The 21041-nt window shown below is 40.1% G+C and overlaps 1 protein-coding gene across 1 annotated transcript in view; it reads left to right on the forward strand.

Annotated features, from left to right (window-relative positions):
• Nucleotides 1–21041, forward strand: part of LOC124805064 (protein AMN1 homolog) — a 99507-nt gene that overhangs the window by 42263 nt on the left and 36203 nt on the right. Inside the window, exon 4 of the mRNA XM_047265489.1 lies at nucleotides 13987–14152. Coding sequence (XP_047121445.1) covers nucleotides 13987–14152 — 166 coding nt within the window. The remainder of the gene's footprint in view (nucleotides 1–13986; nucleotides 14153–21041) is intronic.

Raw genomic sequence — 21041 nt, forward strand, 5'->3', positions numbered from 1 at the left:
TTTCCTCTTACCTGTTACGTTCACGAATGGTGCATGGGAAGAATGAATGTCAATAAACTTCCATGTGGGGTCTAATTTCTCTTATTCTTTTCTTCTTCATTTTGCAAGACACGTATGGAAGGAAGTTACATGTCGCCCAACTCTTCTCCAAACGTAGACTCTTAGAATTTCAGCAGCAACATTCCCCCATGATACACAACACCTCTGTCTTGTAGCAACTGCCATTGACATGTTGAGCATCACTGTAATTTTCTCGCATTTACTAAACACTGCCTTTTGATCTGTGGATGAGTACTTATGTAGCCTCTTTGGATCTTTGTTGTATTTACAGTCGTTTCTACTCTGTATATTCTTATACTGAAAATGACCAAGATCTTCTTGTAGTGTAGGCAGTATTTTACACCACAATCAGTAATTAATTTTCTAAGACCATTGGCGAACGGCGAAGACCATTGGTCAGCAATAAAAAGAAATAGGTAGCATTATTTGTTGGCACAGAGTGGCCTTGCCTTTTCCAGGGTCTGTCCTAGCAGAGAGACTATGCAACATCTTTCTTTCCAGCTGAAATCTGTTCACAATGGGTGCTCCAGAAAAGCTTACAGGATGTTATACTCGCCCGGCCTTCCTTTCCATACTGGACAATGAAAGCTGGTCAATAAATAAACACATAAACAGTCTCCACTTTGCTCAGTAAAATATTTCTGTTCTTGGAGATGTCAGTTAAAATTTACAAAGAGCTTGTATTTTAATAATGTATGTAGAAATTCCGTGTATCAAAAGTTTGATTAAACAAATGGCTATTAGATAATGAGTAATGAGACAGAAATACAGGATGTGATCAATAAGTAGTAGGACTGAATTTCTGTAGCGCGAATGGAGCGGTGGAGGGGGATTGGACTGCCTGGGCATGATAGTGGGGAGTCTTCCAGAGAGATTGATGTTTTTTCCAGTTGCCTGCGGGGAACCGGAGGGTGAGCACGTCGATTTTTGTGGTCCTCTGTTTAGCAGAACGGCCGCATTTCAAGATGGAGGAAAACCTTGAGCAGTGCTGTGACATAAAATTCTGCATTAAACTAGGGAAGATCATGACGGAGACCCTTGGAATGATTAAGGACGCCTACAGGGATGATGCTCTGAGCCGCTCAATAGTGTTCGAGTGGCACAAGCTGTTCCGGGAGCGCCGGAGCTTGTCGAAGACGACCAGTGCACCGGTCACCCATAAGCTTCAAGGATTGAAGGATCACTCTCCTTACAGTCCAGATCTGTCACCGGCACACTTCTTCCTCTTTTCCCCGGCTCAAGGGGGACCTCAAGGGACACTGATTCAGCTCTGTAGATGATGTCCAAAATGTCTTGTCAGTGCCTGTAAAGAGGATCACAGAAGCGATTTTCAGAAGGTGTACGTGCTGTGGAAATTGGGTTATACGTGGTGTGTCAAAGCCAAGGGTGCTACTTTGAGGAATACTAAGGATTTGCACCAGTTAGTTAAAAAAAATTAATTAATTCAGTCTTATTACTTATTGGTCGCACCCTGTATTTAGGTTCAGCACAAACTGACCTAGTGCTTCATCTGTCAATCAGCCATCAAGCTCAGATTTTCTGCCTCCCTTTTGATTTCTGTCATTCCCAATATCTCTGCTTTCTCTTTGCAGTTTTTATGCAGAAAATATAAAATTATCTCTGTAAATGTTTGCCAGATAATGAAGGTGGCTAAAAAATGTTATCATGATGTAAGTAACGTGATATGATGCCTGTTGAAATTAAAATTATATGTTGCAGAGCTATTGTTATTTATTTGGTTTTCTAACTACCAATTAAAATTTTGTCTCTCACACAACTGCCATTCTAAATGAGAAGGAATTTTTTCTCTGTCTTACCATTATAAAATCTATCTGATACCTTTTAGTATCTCCAGGGTTCTTCCATGTATACAACCTTCTTTCATGATTCTTGAACCAAGTGTTAGCTATGATTAATTTATGCTCTGTGCAAAATTCTACCAGACGGCTTCCTCTTTCATTTATTACCTCCAATCCGTATTCACCTACTATGTTTCCTTCTCTCCCTTTTCTTACTCTCGAATTCTAGTCACCCATGACTTAAATTTTCGTCTCCCTTCACTACCTGAATAATTTCTTTTATCTCATCATACGCGTCATCAATTTCTTCATCATCTGCAGAGTTAGTTGGCATATAAACTTGTACTACTGTAGTAGGTGTGGGCTTCGTGTCTTATCTTGGCCACAATAATGCGTTCACTATGCTGTTTGCAGTAGTTTACCCGCACTCCTATTTTTTTATTCATCATTCATACCTCTTCCTTATGCTAATGCAGTTTTTCGTATGTTTTAGCATAGATGTTGAAAAGTGTTGGTGACAAACTACAACCCATTGACTATTAATCGACTGTCAATGTTTCATAATATGAAAAAGTTTTCAGATATATCTAAACAGTCACAAAATTTGTTGACAACTAAATTATTTACGTAGTGACATGTTTCGAAGATTATACCTCATCATCAACCTATATTAGCATTAAAAAAACATGTAACACATGTTTGTACAGATATTAAAGCTTCTTTAAATTACTGCTGTGATCGTCCTTTAAAGACGGAGAGAGAGAAGGATAACCAAGTAAGAGTAGTAGTATCGGTCGTCTGTTCAAAGATGGGCAGCACGTTTTGTTTTATCGCGAAATACGGGAGAGAGTGCCACTGAAATGATACAGGTGGGCTGGACATCATTGAAAGAAAGGCGTTTTTGTTGCGACGGAATCTTCTCACAAAATTTCAATCACCAACTTTCTCCTCTGAATGTGAAAATATTTTGTTGACACCGACCTACATAGGGAGAAACGATCACCATGATAAAATAAGAGAAATCAGAGTTCGTATGGAAAGATACAGGTGTTCGTTCTTTCCGTGCGCTATACGTGATTGGAATAATAGCAAATTAGGAAGTGGTTCGATGAACCCTCTGCCAGGCACTTAAATGTGATTTGCAGAGTATCCATGTAGATTAGATGTGGACATGAAAACTTTATAAAATGGTCACTCACTTTGTTCTTGTGGAATGGCAGTTTTCTTATGATGTGTTGAGACATCATTATTTCCACAGTTCTTTTGGACTTCTTCACCACACACAAACTTCGCAATGGTGTTTTTAAAGTTCAATATACAAAACAAATCAATAGTGCAGAAACACAGTTTGGCGGTCAAAACAAGGTTAGTTTCTATTTGACTATCGATATGTCAATCCTGCTGTAGCATTGTCTTCTGCATGTCTTGCTATTGATGTTGGTTGGTGTAATACATTACAAAATGAGTGACTGTGACAGTTTAATATAATGCAAGCGACAGGATAAATACTGTTTATTTCAGAATTACAAAGATATTTCTGGGGTCTTTGATAACATTGGTGTCATGTACTTACTCTTCTAAGAGTACTGAATTAAATTCGTTAAGACTTGTGGATTTTTTAACTCAAACTGACAACACCAGGATCAAAAGATTGATAGACAAATCAAAACTAGCCTTGTTTTGACGGCGACTGCCAACTTGTGTTTGCACTACTGATTTGTTTTGCGTAAGTTCCTTTAGAAACACCATTGTGAAGTTTGTATGTGTTGAAGTCCAGAAAAACCATGGAAATAACATCTACATCGATACTCTGCAAATCACATTTAAGTGCCTGGCAGAGGGTTCATCAAATCACCTTCACAATTCTCTATTATTCCAATCTCTTGTAGTGCATGGAAAGAACAAACACCTATATCTTTCCATACATGCTCTGATTTCCCTTATTTTATCATGGTGGTCGTTTCTCCCCATGCAGGTCGGCATCAACAAAATATTTTCGCATTCAGAAGAGAAAGTTGGTGCTTGGAATTTTGTGAGAAGATCCCTCCACAACAAAAAACGTCTTGTTTTAATGCTGTCCATCCCAAATCCTGTATCATTTTAGTGACACTCTCTCCCCTATTCCACCACAATACAAAACATGCTGCCCTTCTGTGAACTTTTTTGATGTACTCAGTCACTCCTATTCGGTAAGGATTCCATGCCACGCAGCAGTATTCTAAAAGAGGATGGGCAAGCGTGGTCTAGGCAGTCTCCTTAGTAGATCTATTACATTTTCTAAGTGTCCTGCCAATAAAATGCAGTTTTTGGCTATCCTTCCCCACAACATTTTCTGTGTGTTCCTTTCAATTTAAGTTGTTTGTAATTGTAATTCCTAGGTATTTAGTTGAATTTACAGCCTTTAGATTTGACTGATTTATTGTGTAACTGAAGTTTAACGGATTCCTTTTAGCACTCATGTGGATGACCTCACACTTTTCGTAACTTAGGGTCAATTGCCAAGTTTTGCACCATACAGATATCTTTTCTAAATTGTTTAGCAATTTATTTTGATCTTCTGATGACTTAACTTGTCGATAAACGACAGCGTCATCTGCAAACAACCTAAGACAGCTCCCAAATAGTTTATATAGATAAGGAACAGCATAGGGCCTGTAACACTACCTTGGGGAATGCCAGAAATCCTTCTGTTTAACTTGATGACTCTCCGTCAATTACCACGAATTGTGACTCCCCTGACAGGAAATCATGAATCCAGTCACATAACTGAAACGATATTCCATAAGCACACAATTTCACTGCAAGCTGCTTTTGTGGTAAAGTGTCAAAAGCCTTCCAGAAATCAAGAAGTACAGAATCAATTTGAGATCCCTTGTCAGTGGCACTCAACACTTCATGCAAGTAAAGAGCTAGTTGTGTTTCACAAGAACAGATGTTTTCTAAATCTGTGTGCCTGTGTGTCAATAGACCGTTTACTTCGAGGTAATTCATAATGTTCGAACACAGTATATGTTCCAAAATCCTGCTGCATGTCGATGTTAATGATATGGGCCTGTATTTTAGTGGATTACCTCTACTACCTTTCTTGAATTTTGGTGTGCCTGTGCAGCTTTCCAGTCTTTGGGTATGGATCTTTCATCTAGCGAATGATTGTATATGATGGTTAAGTGTGGAGCTATTGCATCAGCAAGCTCTGAAAGGAACCTAATTGGTATACAGTCTGGACCAGAAGACATGCTTTTATTAAGTGATTTAAGTTGCGTTACTAGCCTGAGGATATCTGCTTCTATGTTACTCATGTTGGCAGCTTTTCGTGATTCGAATTTCAGAATATTTACTTCGTCTTCTTTTGTGAAGGCACTTCGAAAGGCTGTGTTTAGTAACTCTGCCTTGGCAGCACTGTCTTCGATAGTATCTCCTTTGCTGTCGTGCAGAGAAGGTATTGATTGTGTCTTGCCTCTAGCATAGTTCACATACGACCATAACCTCTTTGGATTTTCTGCCAAGTTTCGAGACAGAGATTCGTTGTGGAAACTATTATAAGCATCTCACATTGAAGTCTGCGCTAAATTTCGATGCCTCAACACATCACAAGAAAAATGACACTCCATAAAAAAACAAAGTGAGGGATCATTTATAAAATTTTCATGTGAATGGAAGACCAGTACACAAAGTGACATAGTCTCTTACCAGGTTATCCTTCTCACACTTCACAGAATGGTCACATAGTCATTTAAAGAAGCTTTAATATCTGTACAAACATGTGTTAAATGTTCTTGTAATGCCAATATAGCCTGATGATGAGGTATAATCCACAAAACATGTCACTAAATAAATAATTTAGCTGTCAACAAATTTTGTGACTGATAGCGGCATTTGAAAACCGTTTAAAACTGAAACCTTCTGTGACAACGCTTCCCATACCTGCTTACTTATTGAAACTTACTACTAACATTTTTTGTCTTGCGTACTTTTTCTTTATCAGTCTTCCGTGTATGTGTTTATTTATGACAACTTTCTGTGTACTGTAAGAGGCATGAAGTATAAAGCAGTGAATGGGCACAGAGAGAATACAGAAAATTATCCCATACTTCTCCTTTGGAGTGGTTGTTATCCTTTGAAAAGGAAGGAACACACACACACACACACACACACACACACACACACACACACACACACACTCTACTGTTGAGGGATTACAAGGGATCTTGATGGGGTAGGATGTTGAGATGTATACAGATGCCAGTTAGGGACTACTAGGAGGCACAGTGAGAGAAGAACACATATTGCAGTAGGAAGGTGGCAGAGACATATATGGGAAGATTAAAATGGTTGATTTAGGATAGGATGAAATAGTAACAGAGGGCGTGGGTGGCTGGTGTTGGGACACGGGTTAGGAGTTAAACTGGGAGAGAAAAGGGGAATGAGAGGGGGGGGGGGGGGGGATGCAAGCTAGTGGAGCGGAGGATGTGCGATTGCAGGAACAGAGAATGTGTTGGAGTAGGTTTAACTAATGCACAGTTCAGAAAAGCTGACATGAGGGGCAGAAACCAAATGGTACAGGTTGTGTACCTGCTTAGTGCCTGACCGGTGTCTCTCTTAAAGTTGTCACTCAGTCTAAGTTCAACTGCTTTCTTAATCACAGAGCCCCATTAGTTCAAAATATGAACCAAAATCCCCATCTGCTGAAACATAAATTTGTTTTGGAATGTTACAGGTGCAGTTTCGATTTAGTTATGACATGTTCCACTCCTTGGATGCTCTGTCGCCCATTTGATATATATGCCACCTTTTACCTTATAATTATCTTGTGGTCACTGTTTCTGAAGTTACATTCTGTAGTTGACCTGCTATGTGGTGCCACTGGACAGTGATATGTAATTTCTTCAACTTCTGCCAAGGGTGGACGCTGAAAAAGATCTCTGATCTGTTCTAGCTACTAAATGATGCAAACAATTTTATGGTAACCCTTCTGTATTGTAATGTTTTTGTGTAATGATTCTGTGCAATTGTGGGTGACCAGATTTCTCTTCACAAGTAGCTACACACAGAGCACAACATGTGTTTATCTACTAATTTCACATTTCAGAACAGATGTTCGGGCATCGACATTGTTGCCCACGTCCTTTGCTCTATGGCTTCCAAGGCACCACCCAGCCATGACACCAAAGCGTAAATGAGCCTCCACGGCAGGTGGACACGCGCACCCATCGTCATGCCTTATCAATGATCTGAGTTGCCATCTTTTAAATCCACCTGCGCATTTGGAAAACCAGAGCGCACATAGTGGGATGTCCAATGCTTAAGAACTACTGAAACAATGTTTTCAGTTTACACAAACATCTTTTGTTGACCTAAGTGGTTAGAAGTGGAACATGTTACTGCTTGGAATCAACATGTTTCGCCACATTGTTCATGAGATGTTGTGCTGAACATCTCCCCAACCCAGATATTTTTGTCTGTTTGTTAATGTCTGGAAATAAGATTCATTGTTGAATAAGCTACAATTTTTTTTTCTGAAGGAGTCTTGCAAAATTGTTTTAATATCAATAATGCTTGTGTCACATGATTCTCGTAGTTTACAGAATACTGTAGCTGCAAGTCTTAACTTTTTAAATTAATAATGAATGTAGACAATGCAGAACATGAGTTTTCTTTAAAAAAACAAAGGAGACTGATAATTTTGTGGGAGTTGCCTCTGTTTTATGCTCTGTACTTGAATTGTCTAAATTTACCTTGGGTGTAGTGTTGTGAAGGAGCAAACTGCCGCAATTTGTTAACATTACATAGTGAATCTTAAATGTTGAGGATTCCAGTTTTATCTTGAAGTCAACAAAGAGAGGACGGCAGTTTTCCCTTGGCTCACCATTGCAGATTATTCTAACTGTGGTGATACAAAACCTTCTGGCTGTTAACACACAATATCCAGCTCCCGCAGACAAGTTTGCAAGCTGTCACTCATGAGACCACTACTGTGAATAATTTCCTATTATTGTTTTGAGAGTTGTTAGTGTTTTAGTGAAGTTTGATTGAAATTGAGGTCAGCTCCAGATAAAAGCTACGAACACCAAATTATGTGTTTGTGGAGTTAGTGATTGGAACAGTAGTTTTTGAGTTATTCATGTTTATTTCCATTTTTGATCAAATCGTTGCCGGTTATCTAGTATCAGGTTTTACTCACCATACAGCAGAGATGCTTTAAATTAAATTATAATTTTATATTATTTTGGAGGTTGTTGGTGTAATGATTCAGGGATTCAGGACTGGAGCAGATTCATTTGCCAAGAAGACCTAAGCTGTAGGGAAGGGACCGTTTGATATGGAATGGGTGGCAGCCGCCATAATGGAGGTACTGTTGCTTGTTAGTGGGTTTGATGTGGACGGATGTGTGAAGCTGGCCATTGGACAGATAAAGGTCAACGTCGAGGAAAGTGGCATGGGATTTGGAGTAGGACCAGGTGAATCTGATGGAACCAAAGGAGTTGAGGTTGGTGAGAAAATTCTGAAGTTCTTCTTCACTGTGAGTCCAGATCATGAAGATTTCATCAATAAATCTGAACCAAACTTTGGGTTGGCAGGCTTGGGTAACCAAGAAGGCTTCCTCTAAGCAACCCATAAATAGGTTGGCTTACGAGGGGGCCATCCTGGTACCCATGGCTGTTCCCTTTAATTGTTGGTATGTCTGGCCTTCAAAAGTGAAAAAGTTGTGGGTTAGGATGAAGCTGGCTAAAGTAATGAGGAAAGAGGCTTTAGGTAGGGTAGCAGGTGATCGGCATGAAAGGAAGTGTTCCATCGCACTGAGGCCCTGGATGTGTGGGATATTTGTGTATAAGGAAATGGCAACAATGGTTACAAGGATGGTTTCCGGGGGTAACAGATTGGGTAAGGATTCCAGGCGTTCGAGAAAGTGGTTGGTGTCTTTGATGAAGGATGGGAGACTGCATGTAATGAGTTGAAGGTGTTGATCTACATAGGCAGAGATACGTTCTGTGGGGGCTTGATGGTTTTGTAGGGGGCCTAAGGTTCTGAGGATTCCTTGAAGCTCCACCTGGACATAAGGAATGGGATTACCTTGGCAAACTTTGTATGTAGTGTTGTCTGAAAGCTGACACAGTCCCTCAGCCACATACTCCCGACGATCAAGTACCACGGTGGTGGAACCCTTGTCAGCTGGAAGAATGGCGATGGATCGGTCAGCCTTCAGATCATGGATAGCCTGGGCTTCAGCTGTGGTGATGTTGGGAGTAGGATTAAGGTTTTTCATGAAATATTGAGAGGCAAGGCTGGAAGTGAGAAATTCCTGGAAGGTTTGGAGAGGATGATTTTGAGGAAGAGGAGGTGGGTCCTGCTGTGACGGAGTACGGAACTGTTCCAGTCAGGGTTCAATTTGGATAGTGTCTTGGGGTGTTGGATCATTAGTAGTAGGATTAGGATTATTTTTCTTCATGGCAAAGTAATATTCCAGCAGAGATACGAGTGTAGGACAGTAAATCTTTGACAAGGGCTGTTTGGTTGAATCTGGGAGTAGCACTGAAGGTGAGGCCTTTGGATAGGACAGAGGTTTCGGATTGGGAGAGAGGTTTGGAGGAAAGGTTAACTGCTGAATTGGGGTGTTGTGGTCCCAGACTGTGTTGATTAGAATTTTGAGGTTTTGGGGGGGAATGGAGCTGGAAGTGGGAGATTGAGTAGATGGGAGAGACTTGGTCTGTGTGCAATAAGAGGAGGCTGAGGTTTGTTGGAAAGGTTGTGAAGGGCGAGTGAGTTGCCTTTCTGGAGGTGGGAAACCAGGAGATCGGATAGTTTTTTAAGGTGGAGGGTGACATACTGTTCTAATTTGCGGTTGGCCTGTAGGAGGATGCTCTGAACTGCCGGTGTGGATGTGGGATAGGAAAGATTGAGGACTTTGATTAGGGATAGGAGTTGACGGGTGTGTTCACTGGCTGAGTTGATGTGTAGGTGAAGCATTAGGTGGGTGAGGGCTATGGATTGTTCGGTTTGGAACTGGTATAGGGACTGATGGAAAGAAGGATTACAGCCAGAGATGGGAACTTTAAGTGTGAGGCCTTTGGGGGTAATGCCAAATGTCAGACAAGCCTGAGTAAATAAAATATGGGAGCGTAATCTGGCTAGGACGAAGGCATGTTTGCGAAGGGAATGTAAATAAAACTTAATGGGGTCGTTGTGGGGATGTTGTGAGGGTGACATGGTATTTAGAAGGTGGAAAGTGTAACATGAGGCTAAAATGAAAATAAAAGTATATAGGGAGAGATAAAATAACCCGAAAACAGCTTTCGCATCCCACAACTACCCTCCCAACCTTGTACAAAAGCAAATAGCTAGAGCCACTTCCTCATCCCCTCAAACCCAGAACCTCCCACAGAAGAACCCCAAAAGTGCCCCACTCGTGACAGGATCAGACTCTGAATGTGGCTCTCCAGCAGGGATATGACTTCCTCAAATCCTGCCCTGAAATGAGATCCATCCTTCATGAAATCCTCACCACTCCACCAAGAGTGTCTTTCCGCCATCCATCTAACCTTCGTAACCACTTGGTTCATCCCTATGAAATCCCTAAACTATCTTCCCTACTCTCTGGCTCCTAACCTTGTAACCACCCCCTGTGTAAAATCTGTCCCATGCACCCTCCCACCACCACCTACTCCATCCTGTAACCCGGAAGGTGCACACGATCAAAGGCAGAGCCACGTGTGAAAGCACCCACGTGATTTACCAACTGACATGCCTACACTGTGAAGCCTTCTATATGGGAATGAGCAGCAACAAACTGTCCATTCGCATGAGCGGACACAGGCAGACAGTGTTTGTTGGTAATGAGGATCACTCTGTAGCTAAACATGCCTTGGTGCACGGCCAGCACATCTTGGCACAGTGTTACACCGTCCGGGTATCTGAATACTTCCCACTGACACCAACTTACCAGAACTCCGGAGATGGAAACTTGCCCTTCAATATATTCTCTCTTCCTGTTACCCAGCAGGCCCCAACCTCCGCTAATTTCAAGTTGCCGCCCCTCGTACCTCACCTGTCGTTCAACAACATCTTTGCCTCTGTACTTCCGCCTTGACTGACATCTCTGCCCAACCTCTTTGCATTTATATATGTCTGCCTGTGTCTGTATATGTGCGGATGGATGTGTGTGTGTGTGTGGGGGGGCGGTGGGGGGGGGGCGTGAGCGCGCGTGCCCGAGTGTATACATGTCCTTTTTCCCCCTAAGGTAAGTCTTTCTGCTCCTGGGATTGGAATGACTCCTTACCCTCTCCCTTAAAACCCACATCCTTTCGTCTTTCCCTCTCCTTCCCTCTTTCCTGATGAAGCAACCTTGGGTTGCGAAAGCTTGCAATTTGTGTGTGTGTTTTTTATTGTGTCTATCAACATACCGGTGCTTTCTCTTTGTTTTATATTGGAAAGTCCAGGATGGAATGTAACAATACGAGAGAAGGAAAGTTGCTATTATAATTTTTTATATACATATATATTACCTTTGGTGGCTCAAGATTATAATGCCACTGTGTAAGCCATTCGGATGAGGAAGCTGTGACAAGTCTGAGGTCTTTCTGAACAATAACGCCAGGTATAGGAATTCACAGAGCACTGCTGTGCCCTGTGCTCGAGTATACTGTGGTGTTATGGGGCAGTGCTGCTGAGAAGCATTTCAAGTGGCTCCAAATACTGCAAAACCCAAATTCTAAGGATAGTGCAAACCGGATGCCAACTTTCGTGATTCTTGTGGATCGTGATGCCCCTTCAGTGATAGTACACTAAATTGTCAGTGTTCAGTGTCTTCGTGAAAGCTCCCACGAGACTGCATGATCTTTGTAAAGAAAAAAGAAGGTCTTGCAGAGCCCAATAATTCAGACTCTTGGTCAAAAAGTACACTTCTGAGTGTCCACTGGATGGCCTGATCTCCTACTTGGAAACCTCAAGTAGCAGCAAAAGGGACAAGAAAACAGGATCACCTAGACAACAGAACAAAAGAAAAGCATAACTAGAAAGGAGCACGTCAAGAATTTGAGGAATAACTTCAAGGTTTTAAATTCATAAAACAACAGAAAAGAGGAAATCACAGTGAGGATATACCAGTGTTTGGGAGCAAGGGAGTTAGTTAACAGTGAAGCTACGCTGTGTCCATGTCTCTCAATTATCTGTTCTGTGGAGGTTTACAATGTTATGGACTTATAATGTCTTCATCCAAGCAACAACGTGTTTTAAAAGTAATTTAAAATTTTGACAGTGCGATTCGGACTCTGTATCTGCAGACTTGCACTGTGTAGACACTTTAAAGTAATTATGTCCTATGAACTATGCTGACAAACTGTAACTTTCAATTGTGTGCTAGCCTTCAATTTTGAACAGTTATATTGAGTCACGATTTCAAATAACTTTGGTTAGACGTGTTCAAGTGTGGTACTAGGAACATTATTGTATGCATTCTGCTCTACACTATAAAACTATGTGGCAGCACAAATGCTTTTAGGACATTTGAGAGAGTGTGTTTCAAGAACTGTTACTATTTTTCATTCTTCAGCTGATGGGCTGTAGGATTTTTATAGATTTTATATTGAGTTGTTCTGAGTAAGAACTCACACCTTCTATAGAAGAATATGTGAGCTGATTGATCATAAACTGTGTTTTCCATTGCAGTGCTATGTGATTATCTGTATCCAGTTCAATAAATTTTAGTGCAAATTTGGATGTGCTGGTGGCTAGGCCAGTTCTTCCTATGTCTTTGCCATAATTTAGGCAGCATATTTACACGCATATGGGGAGTTGAAGATGAACTAAGAGAATAAGCATTTATAAGAGCTACCTCTGCACACCTCCCCACTACCTTATTTTGCATCTTTAGACTGTGTAAGGTGGCATAGTGGTAAGACAGTGGCTCAAGTTCCCATCTGACCACCTGGATTTAGGTTTTCCATGACTTCCATAAACTGCTTAAGGAAAATGTTGAAATGGATCTTTTGAAAAGGCCACGGCTGATTTCCTTCTCCAACGTATCTCAGTCCAAGCTTGTGCTCCTTCTCCAGTGACCTCTATGTTGACAAAATGTTAAATCCTAATCTTCCTTATTGAATTGTTAGAATGCCTGTAACATCGATGGCTTGAGTGTCCCTACAACAACAGGATGCACAAAATGACTGAAAGAAACTGAAGTAAGCTGTGCTTAGCTACTCATCTATGGCTAAACATATTAGTTTGTGCACCCAGTAGGACACTCCTGCTGCTTTCCTGCAGACACCGGTAGTGTGTTGTTCTTAGTACAAATTTTAAGAAGTATATATTTCTAAAAGTTTTACTGATGTGCTTTCTATGTTCGCAGTAGGTGAAGCAGATGATGACATGTTCCTTTCTGGGTTGCAGAGCAGTTTGTTAGATGCAAACTAATTAAAAGCTGAGAGCCTAGGACTTCCAGCATAGGATGATGCAACTCTGTTACTCTGTGATGTGCATTAACTGATGTTGTATCACCTGCAGGGCAGAAAACTGACTGCTGCACTACATAACTGGATAAATAATTTGTTGCAGCTATGAAGAAGAACAGGGTCAAGACAGCCCTGCTGCACGTGTTTTTATTTCCTTCACAGCAGAATGCCTATTGTGGCTGAGACAAATCGCCTCATGTTGTTGATTAAATACAAACTGATTACTGCTGAGGATAAGTTATATATCCCACAGTTTTCTAGCTGTGCACAGTAGTAACCTATACAGATATCAGTGAATTAGCACAAAGCAACAGCGGCTGAGCTTATGTTAGTGAAGTAGTAATTAGTATGCCAAAGCAAAAGTTGCTGAATTTAGCTGTCTTAGAACCTCTGTAATATGTTCATGGTATTTTTTAAAAAATTGTCAGTATTTCTGAAAACTTGGAAACATCCTGTACTATCCATTGTCTCATATGTTATGACTGGTTTGTTACATTTGCTGTACAGGTGTGGCTATAGAGCTATGATGGTGCATTGTGTGATTTCTGTTTATGGATTCGTATGAATTCTGTGTAAGAGAAAAGAAGCCTTCATCCAGAAAGTGGAATTTCTGTGTTAACATATGTTAGATTGTTCGCTATTCTATTTTAGGATAGAAATAATGGATATAACTTACATTGCAGGTGACTGATGCAGGTGTGATAAGCCTTGTATCTGGAGAGAGCCGTGAAACTCTTTCAGAATTTCGCTTGGAAATGTGCAAAAAGGTTACTGATGATTCCATCGAAGCTATCATTTATAACTGCAGAAATATTAAGTACTTAGTCTTCCATGGCTGCTCTGTAATAGGTGGGTGATTTTTTCCTTAGTAAAATGCAAAATACATATTTGACTTCTTGAAATGCACATATTAACTTTGTGTGTGTGTGTCTTTTGGTTTCGTGGGGGTTGTGGATGTGGGTGATGGTCACCAGTTTTTTGACTGGCTTTATGAGGCATGCTCCCATTTTATTTCCTCTGCCAGACTCTCTATCCCAGAGTAGCACCTTGTTGCAACAGCCTGACTTATCTATTATCTAATAACCTGTTGTCTGCTGTTTTGTATACAATGGTGAGGTGAGATGGACTACAGAGTTCGTGTGGCAGCTATTGTCATAGATAATGTGGACGGGAGCAGGAATGATTAATGAAATAGGTAAATATTTTGTTTATCGTGTTAACTATCTTGTATTTCTCCGAGCGAATGAAGACATTACAAATAATGCAGTAAGAAACAGAGTCCAGCTATTACAACAGTAACAACAAGGAATCAGAGCTGTGACTAGGTGGCATCGGCATAGCTTCATGTAGCAATGTGGCTCCGAGCGCAAGTGGGCTGAGTGGGCTGCCGGTTGTCCTATATTGCGGTGGCAAAGGACGCTCAAAGTACGGAGCTGCTGAAGGTGTGGCTCAGCGGGCGCACACAATTGGATCTGCCAGATCGCCCTTAACTGCTATCGTCGTCAGGAAGAAACTTGCAATTCCATTGCTATGATGCCCATGGGGTGGTATCAACACGTGATACTACAGTGTGTACATTTTGTTGAACTGACTGCTTTATAATCAACGGGCTTAGTGGAATGAGGCTGTATCCCTCAAAAGTGTACTTCTGAGATATTTATCATTTCATTACATTGCCTATACCTTTATCGAAACAATAAGTATCAGAAAATGTTTTACGAAATAAACTATGTAGGTTCTCTGTTAACTTGCTGCAAATACGGCACAGAATATGTTGATTGTTGTTGTAAAATCTTTCACATTAACACCCGGTAGATTAATATGTTTGCCCATGTGAAAGAGGATTTTCAGGAGCCCAGTACAAATAGTTGTGGCAGTTTACGGGAACATTCAGTTTGAATTGTGCCTCCTCAAAACAGATAACAATCACTGCAAACTTTTCATCCTCACAAAGCATGCCGTCAAACCCCTTGCAGTACTCCATCCTTTGATCCGGGTCATCCTCATTCATGGCATGCTGCTATCTTGGAAAGTACACTTTCCACTTTGCAGCCTTCAGAATTCGTCATATGCTTGATCAGCTTACCCCCTTTTCATGTGCACCCTGCTTCACAGATTTTTGAGGTGACTTACTAAAATGTTGCAACACAGCAGTGCTGGAAGCTGGACTTGTTGTTGTTGTTGGTCGGCCAGACCTTTCCTTATGCACTTCCTGAACAGTTAAATCGACTTCAAATTTATACTGAATGCAATAAATTGTTGTAGGTGTTGGTGGATTAGTTCCATACATATTATACATATTATGCCATTGCCGTTGTGCCTCTATCATGTTTTTTGTACTTCCAGTACCACTTCAATATGGCCTTGCATTGCTCAAACAACAGTCTTGCTTCATTCATTGCTGCACTGTCATCTGCTGGAAAACATGCACCAGTATCTGTTGAGAAAACAATGAACAATGTTACCATGCAAAATGCAACAATATGTCATTTTGTTCCAAAGACATTAACTATCAGAGTGTGCGTACATTTTTCTGGGCCTCTCTGTATATCACACATTTTGGAACCTTTGAAGGGCCTTAGATTCCAAAATAGTGACATTTATTTTCTGTGCCTTATTTTTTCCCTTCTGCAGAATTAGTGTAGTATAGTGGCTTATATCACTTTATTTGAATCATATATGACTTTATGCCATCTGTGGTATCTTAAAACTGATGCTTTTTGGAAGTCCATGCTTATACCAGAAGGGTTCTCATTAAATTTTTTGTTAACGGATTCTAACCAACAAAATACTGATTCTGCATTTCTGATACTTTGAATGGTTGTTTTTCCTTGCATTTTGGATCAGATTTGCCCATTTTTGATGGGATTAAATGTACTGTGTGTGTCGCTTCTACTTTTCAATGATGCCAAATCTGTATCACAAAGTAAATAGGTATGGCTGGACACCAAAAATTTATGTTTTATGCTCTCAAAACATCCCAGAATAACAAGAAACAATAAGGTATTTCATATGGCCTGTAATTCTGGGGATAGCATGAGGCAAACAAATACTTATTTCATCTGCTCCCCTTTCTGACAAAATATGCACAGATGTATCACTGGTATTGTAAAGATTAACACCAACATTGTAGGTCTGTAGTTGCCCCAAATAAAACATAACTTCAGGTGAAATCTATTGCAGTAACCAGCGTGTCACACACAGGGTTGAGAGACTTTTCTTTGCTTCAGACAGACTTTGGTAACACATGTCAGCTGTCTGTAGATGTAGACAATGACTTCGTGCCATATTGTACAGTAGGATGTATGCAGCTTCATCAGTTTTAAAGGGACAGCCTGATGCTCAACAGCAGTGTGTGACAGACAGTCGATATATTTCCTTGATTGAACTACACTGAGAATATAATGTATATTTATATTCTGTGTAAGTGAATAATGAGGTCTGTATCTAGACACAATGCCAGGTATTTCTATGCAAATTCGACAGACATCATAATCTTTGCACACAGTGAGTTTTGTTTTGAGGAACATAACCATTACTTTTGATGACTGTATTCTGTTAGTAACTATAATGTGTAAACACATTTAATGTTATTTCAGAAATGAGCTTTGTACTATGTTGAATTAATCTTGTGTGTATGAATATAGTTGTGATAACTTTCATTTCAGTTTAAATTTAATTTGGCATATAAATTAGGAAGCTTAAACCATTGTTAAAAAAATAACAGTAATACATACCTTGTAAATAATCTAGCCGTTTCTTTGAGATCCCATGCAGTGAATGTAAATGTGTTTTGCACAACCTGATCTCAGAGCTATATGTTTTTTTAACATAATATTCAAAGCTCTTACACCTTCTTAATGCTTCAGCATTTAGTCTGTCATTATGGTAATGTCTTTTACAAGAAATAACTCTAAATAAGTCAAAAAGATAAGCATTTTGATCTCTTAATTTATGAAAAGTATTAGAAAAGTCTTCTTCTTGTCTTCTTTCATGTCTTTGTACCTACACCATTCCGTTTTGCAGCACTGGATGCTGGTGTACAATTTGATAGGCATAATTTTCCCCCTGTGTGTAATATATTCTTGTGTACTATTATGAGCTTTCTTCCTGGTATTCTTTTTCCTGTTTTCTGGATTTCTTTTTCTTTTTTACCTTTAATTCTATATAAAACTGCTCTCCTGTTGGTCGATTAGGTAGCTGGTATGCCAATCAGAACTCAGGGAGACATGGAATACCCCTTATTCAACTCAGAAGTTAGAGATTGCTTTGTAAAGCGTGGTATCTTATCCTGTTTAGTATTAACATTTCGCTATCCCATACTCTGATAGTTCAGTAAATTGACATCAGATGGACTCAGCTCATATATTATGTACCTAGTTCAGTTTTCACCAAACCGATGAATACCTCCTTATTCCACTAGGCCTTATAATAAACAGGTTCAAGTGGACATAGGTCACAGTAGTTACGTAGAGATGAAGAGGCCTTCAAGGGATACGCTCGCTAGATTCAGGTTGTGAGAACGTCTTCCACCAGAACTAGCAAACTGAGTGGGTTGAAGCTGTTTACATAAGTTTAATAACCATGGATATAGTTCAGAGACTGAGGGATGTCTCTTACTCACACAGTCCTCTAACAATAGCATAATAGGGAAATTTATACATAACATCACAAAGGTTTTTTATGAATTGTTCCCTCCAGGGAGTAGTTAATAGGCAATTTGGTAATGGAGGGCATTGTGTGTATGGGGGGGGGGGGGGGGGGGGCAGTAGATAGGGGGAACCAAGGCTTGACTGCAGTGAACAGTTTGAAATGGACAAAAATTGCAGTAGTTGTGCAGAGGAAAATACACTTGTGGAGGACAGGCGATAGACCAGCTTGGAGAGTGCACTAAAGCACTTTTCAAACTGATGACGACGACACTTAATCAGTATTATATTATAAAAGTAAGTGTACACTGTGCATACTACTAAAACTCAAAAATGAGTCCCAATATGATCACGGTAGTCATATTATGAGGTAGCCCTCTATCCCCCATCCATGGAGAAGGTTCTGGTTTTTACCTTAAGGGTGTGTTTTTGAAGATATAAAGGCTGAGAAGTTTCGCCCTCTAGGAATTTCTAGAACATAACCAGAATATTCAAGAACTTTCAGAACAATCGAGAGCATTCCACAACTTTCCAGAATGTTCCACAATGGTCTGGGATGAGCTGGAATGTTCAGGAACGGTCTGGAACATTCAGAAAGATTCCACAATGTTCAGGAACTTCCCAGATCATTGTGGAATATTCTGGACCATTCAAAGCCTTTTTGGTATGTTTCAGAATGCACCAGTGGTGGGGCTACCCACCCATTGGTAGGGGTATATAAAGCAATACCTTTTGTGGGTTTGAACATCAATTACTTATGAGTGATGAAGGGAGGAACTGAAAAAGTAGTGCAGTGAGTGAATAAAAACGAACAGTGAAGTGTGAGTAGTCAAAGTGACTACTTTACTGTACATAAATTGAAAATAAAGCATGAAGAGTGTGTAAAGTGTACTTAGTGTATTTATTAGTAAAAAGTTAATTTGATTAATATTTTAGACAATTCCCAAATGTAAAAGAGATCTTGCCAGTTCTGAAACAAAACGTCAAAAACAAAAATACGGACTGGCTATTTGAAATGGCAATATTGTCAGTGATATTAACTTTAATGTTTGTTTGTTGTTGTGGTCTTCAGTCCTGAGACTGGTTTGATGCAGCTCTCCATGCTACTCTATCCTGTGCAAGCTTCTTTATCTCCCAGTACGTACTGCAGCCTACATCCTTCTGAATCTGCTTAGTGTATTCATCTCTTGGTCTCCCTCTACGATTTTTACCCTCCACTCTGCCCTCCAATACTAAATTGGTGATCCTTTGATGCCTCAGAACATGTCCTACCAACCGATCCCTTCTTCTAGTCAAGTTGTGCCACAAACTCCTCTTCTCCCCAATTCTATTCAGTACCTCCTCATTAGTTATGTGATCTATCCATCTAATCTTCAGCATTCTTCTGTAGCACCACATTTCGAAAGCTACTATTCTCTTCTTGTCCAAACTATTTATCGTCCATGTTTCGCTTCCATACAGGGCTACACTCCATACAAATACTTTCAGAAACGACTTCCTGACACTTAAATCTATACTTGATGTTAACAAATTTCTCTTCTTCAGAAACGCTTTCCTTGCCATTGCCAGTCTGCATTTTATATCCTCTCTACTTCGACCATCATCAGTTATTTTGCTCCCCAAATAGCAAAACTCCTTTACTACTTTAAGTGTCTCATTTCCCAATCTAATTCCCTCAGCATTGGAATTATTATATTCTTCTTGAAGTCTGAGGGTATTTCTCCTGTCTCATACATTTTGCTCACCAGATGGTAGAGTTCTGTCAGGACTGGCTCTCCTAAGGCTGTCAGTAGCTCTAATGGAATGTCTACTCCCGGGGCCTTGTTTCAACTTAGGTCTTTCAGTGCTCTATCAAACTCTTCACGCAGTATGATATCTCCCATTTCATCTACATCCTCTTCCATTTCTATAACATTGCCCTCAAGTACATCGCCCTTGTATAGACCCTCTATATACTCCTTCCATCTTTCTGCTTTCCCTTCTTTGCTTAGAACTGTGTTTCCATCTGAGCTCTTGATATTCATACAAGTGGTTCTCTTTTCCCCAAAGGTCTCTTTAATTTTCCTGTAGGCAGTATCTATCTTCCTGTAGGCAGTATCTATCTTACCCCTCATGAGATAAGCCTCTACATCCTTACATTTGTCCTCTAGCCATCCCTGCTTAGCCTTTTTGCACTTCCTGTTGATCTCATTTTTGAGACGTTTGTATTCCTTTTTGCCTGCTTCATTTACTGCATTTTTATATTTTCTCCTTTTGTCAATTAAATTCAATATTTCTTCTGTCACCCAAGGATTTCTACTAGCCCTCGTCATTTTACCTACTTGATCCTCTGCTGCCTTCACTACTTCGTCCCTCAAAGCTACCCATTCTTCTTCTGCTGTATTTCTTTTCCCCATTCTTGTCAATTGTTCCCTTATGCTCTCCCTGAAACTCTGTACAACCTCTGGTTTGGTCAGTTTGTCCAGGTCCCATCTCCTTAGATTCCCGCCTTTTTGCAGTTTCTTCAGTTTTAATCTGCAGTTCATAACCAATAGATTGTGGTCAGAGTCCACATCTGTCCCTGGAAATGTCTTACAATTTAAAACCTGGTTCCTAAATCTCTGTCTTACCATTATATAATCTATCTGAAACCTGTCAGTATCTCCAGGCTTCTTCCATGTATACAAACTTTAATATTCAAAAGAAAATTCCTATTGAAGAGACAATATACAGATCTATCAACATGATGGTAAACATTGAAGAAAGTGTGAACTTGTAGTAGAAGAAACTGTTAAAAAGAACCAATTTTTTGATGTATTCAGTTAACTTAATGAGTTATGTTTTAATTGTAATTTCTGTAAATCTAACTTTGAACAATGTGTAGTTTCAGCACCTATTATTGTTGAGTATATATAAGGGCCTGATTTTTGGTCCCGAGGCAGTCAGTCCAGGGCCGAGTTTCAGATGAGAATCCGTTAGTAAACTATTGTAGCAGTATGTGGAGGTTTGCCTGCAAACTATTAATGAAGCATATGGAAAGTTAAAACGATAGTGCACTGGCCATATATAACTGTATTATTGGGGGGTTGTAAGCAGTGAAAGTAAAATAC

This window comes from Schistocerca piceifrons, chromosome 7, assembly GCF_021461385.2.
Source record: "Schistocerca piceifrons isolate TAMUIC-IGC-003096 chromosome 7, iqSchPice1.1, whole genome shotgun sequence".
In the NCBI taxonomy this organism is placed as follows: Eukaryota; Metazoa; Arthropoda; class Insecta; order Orthoptera; family Acrididae; genus Schistocerca; species Schistocerca piceifrons.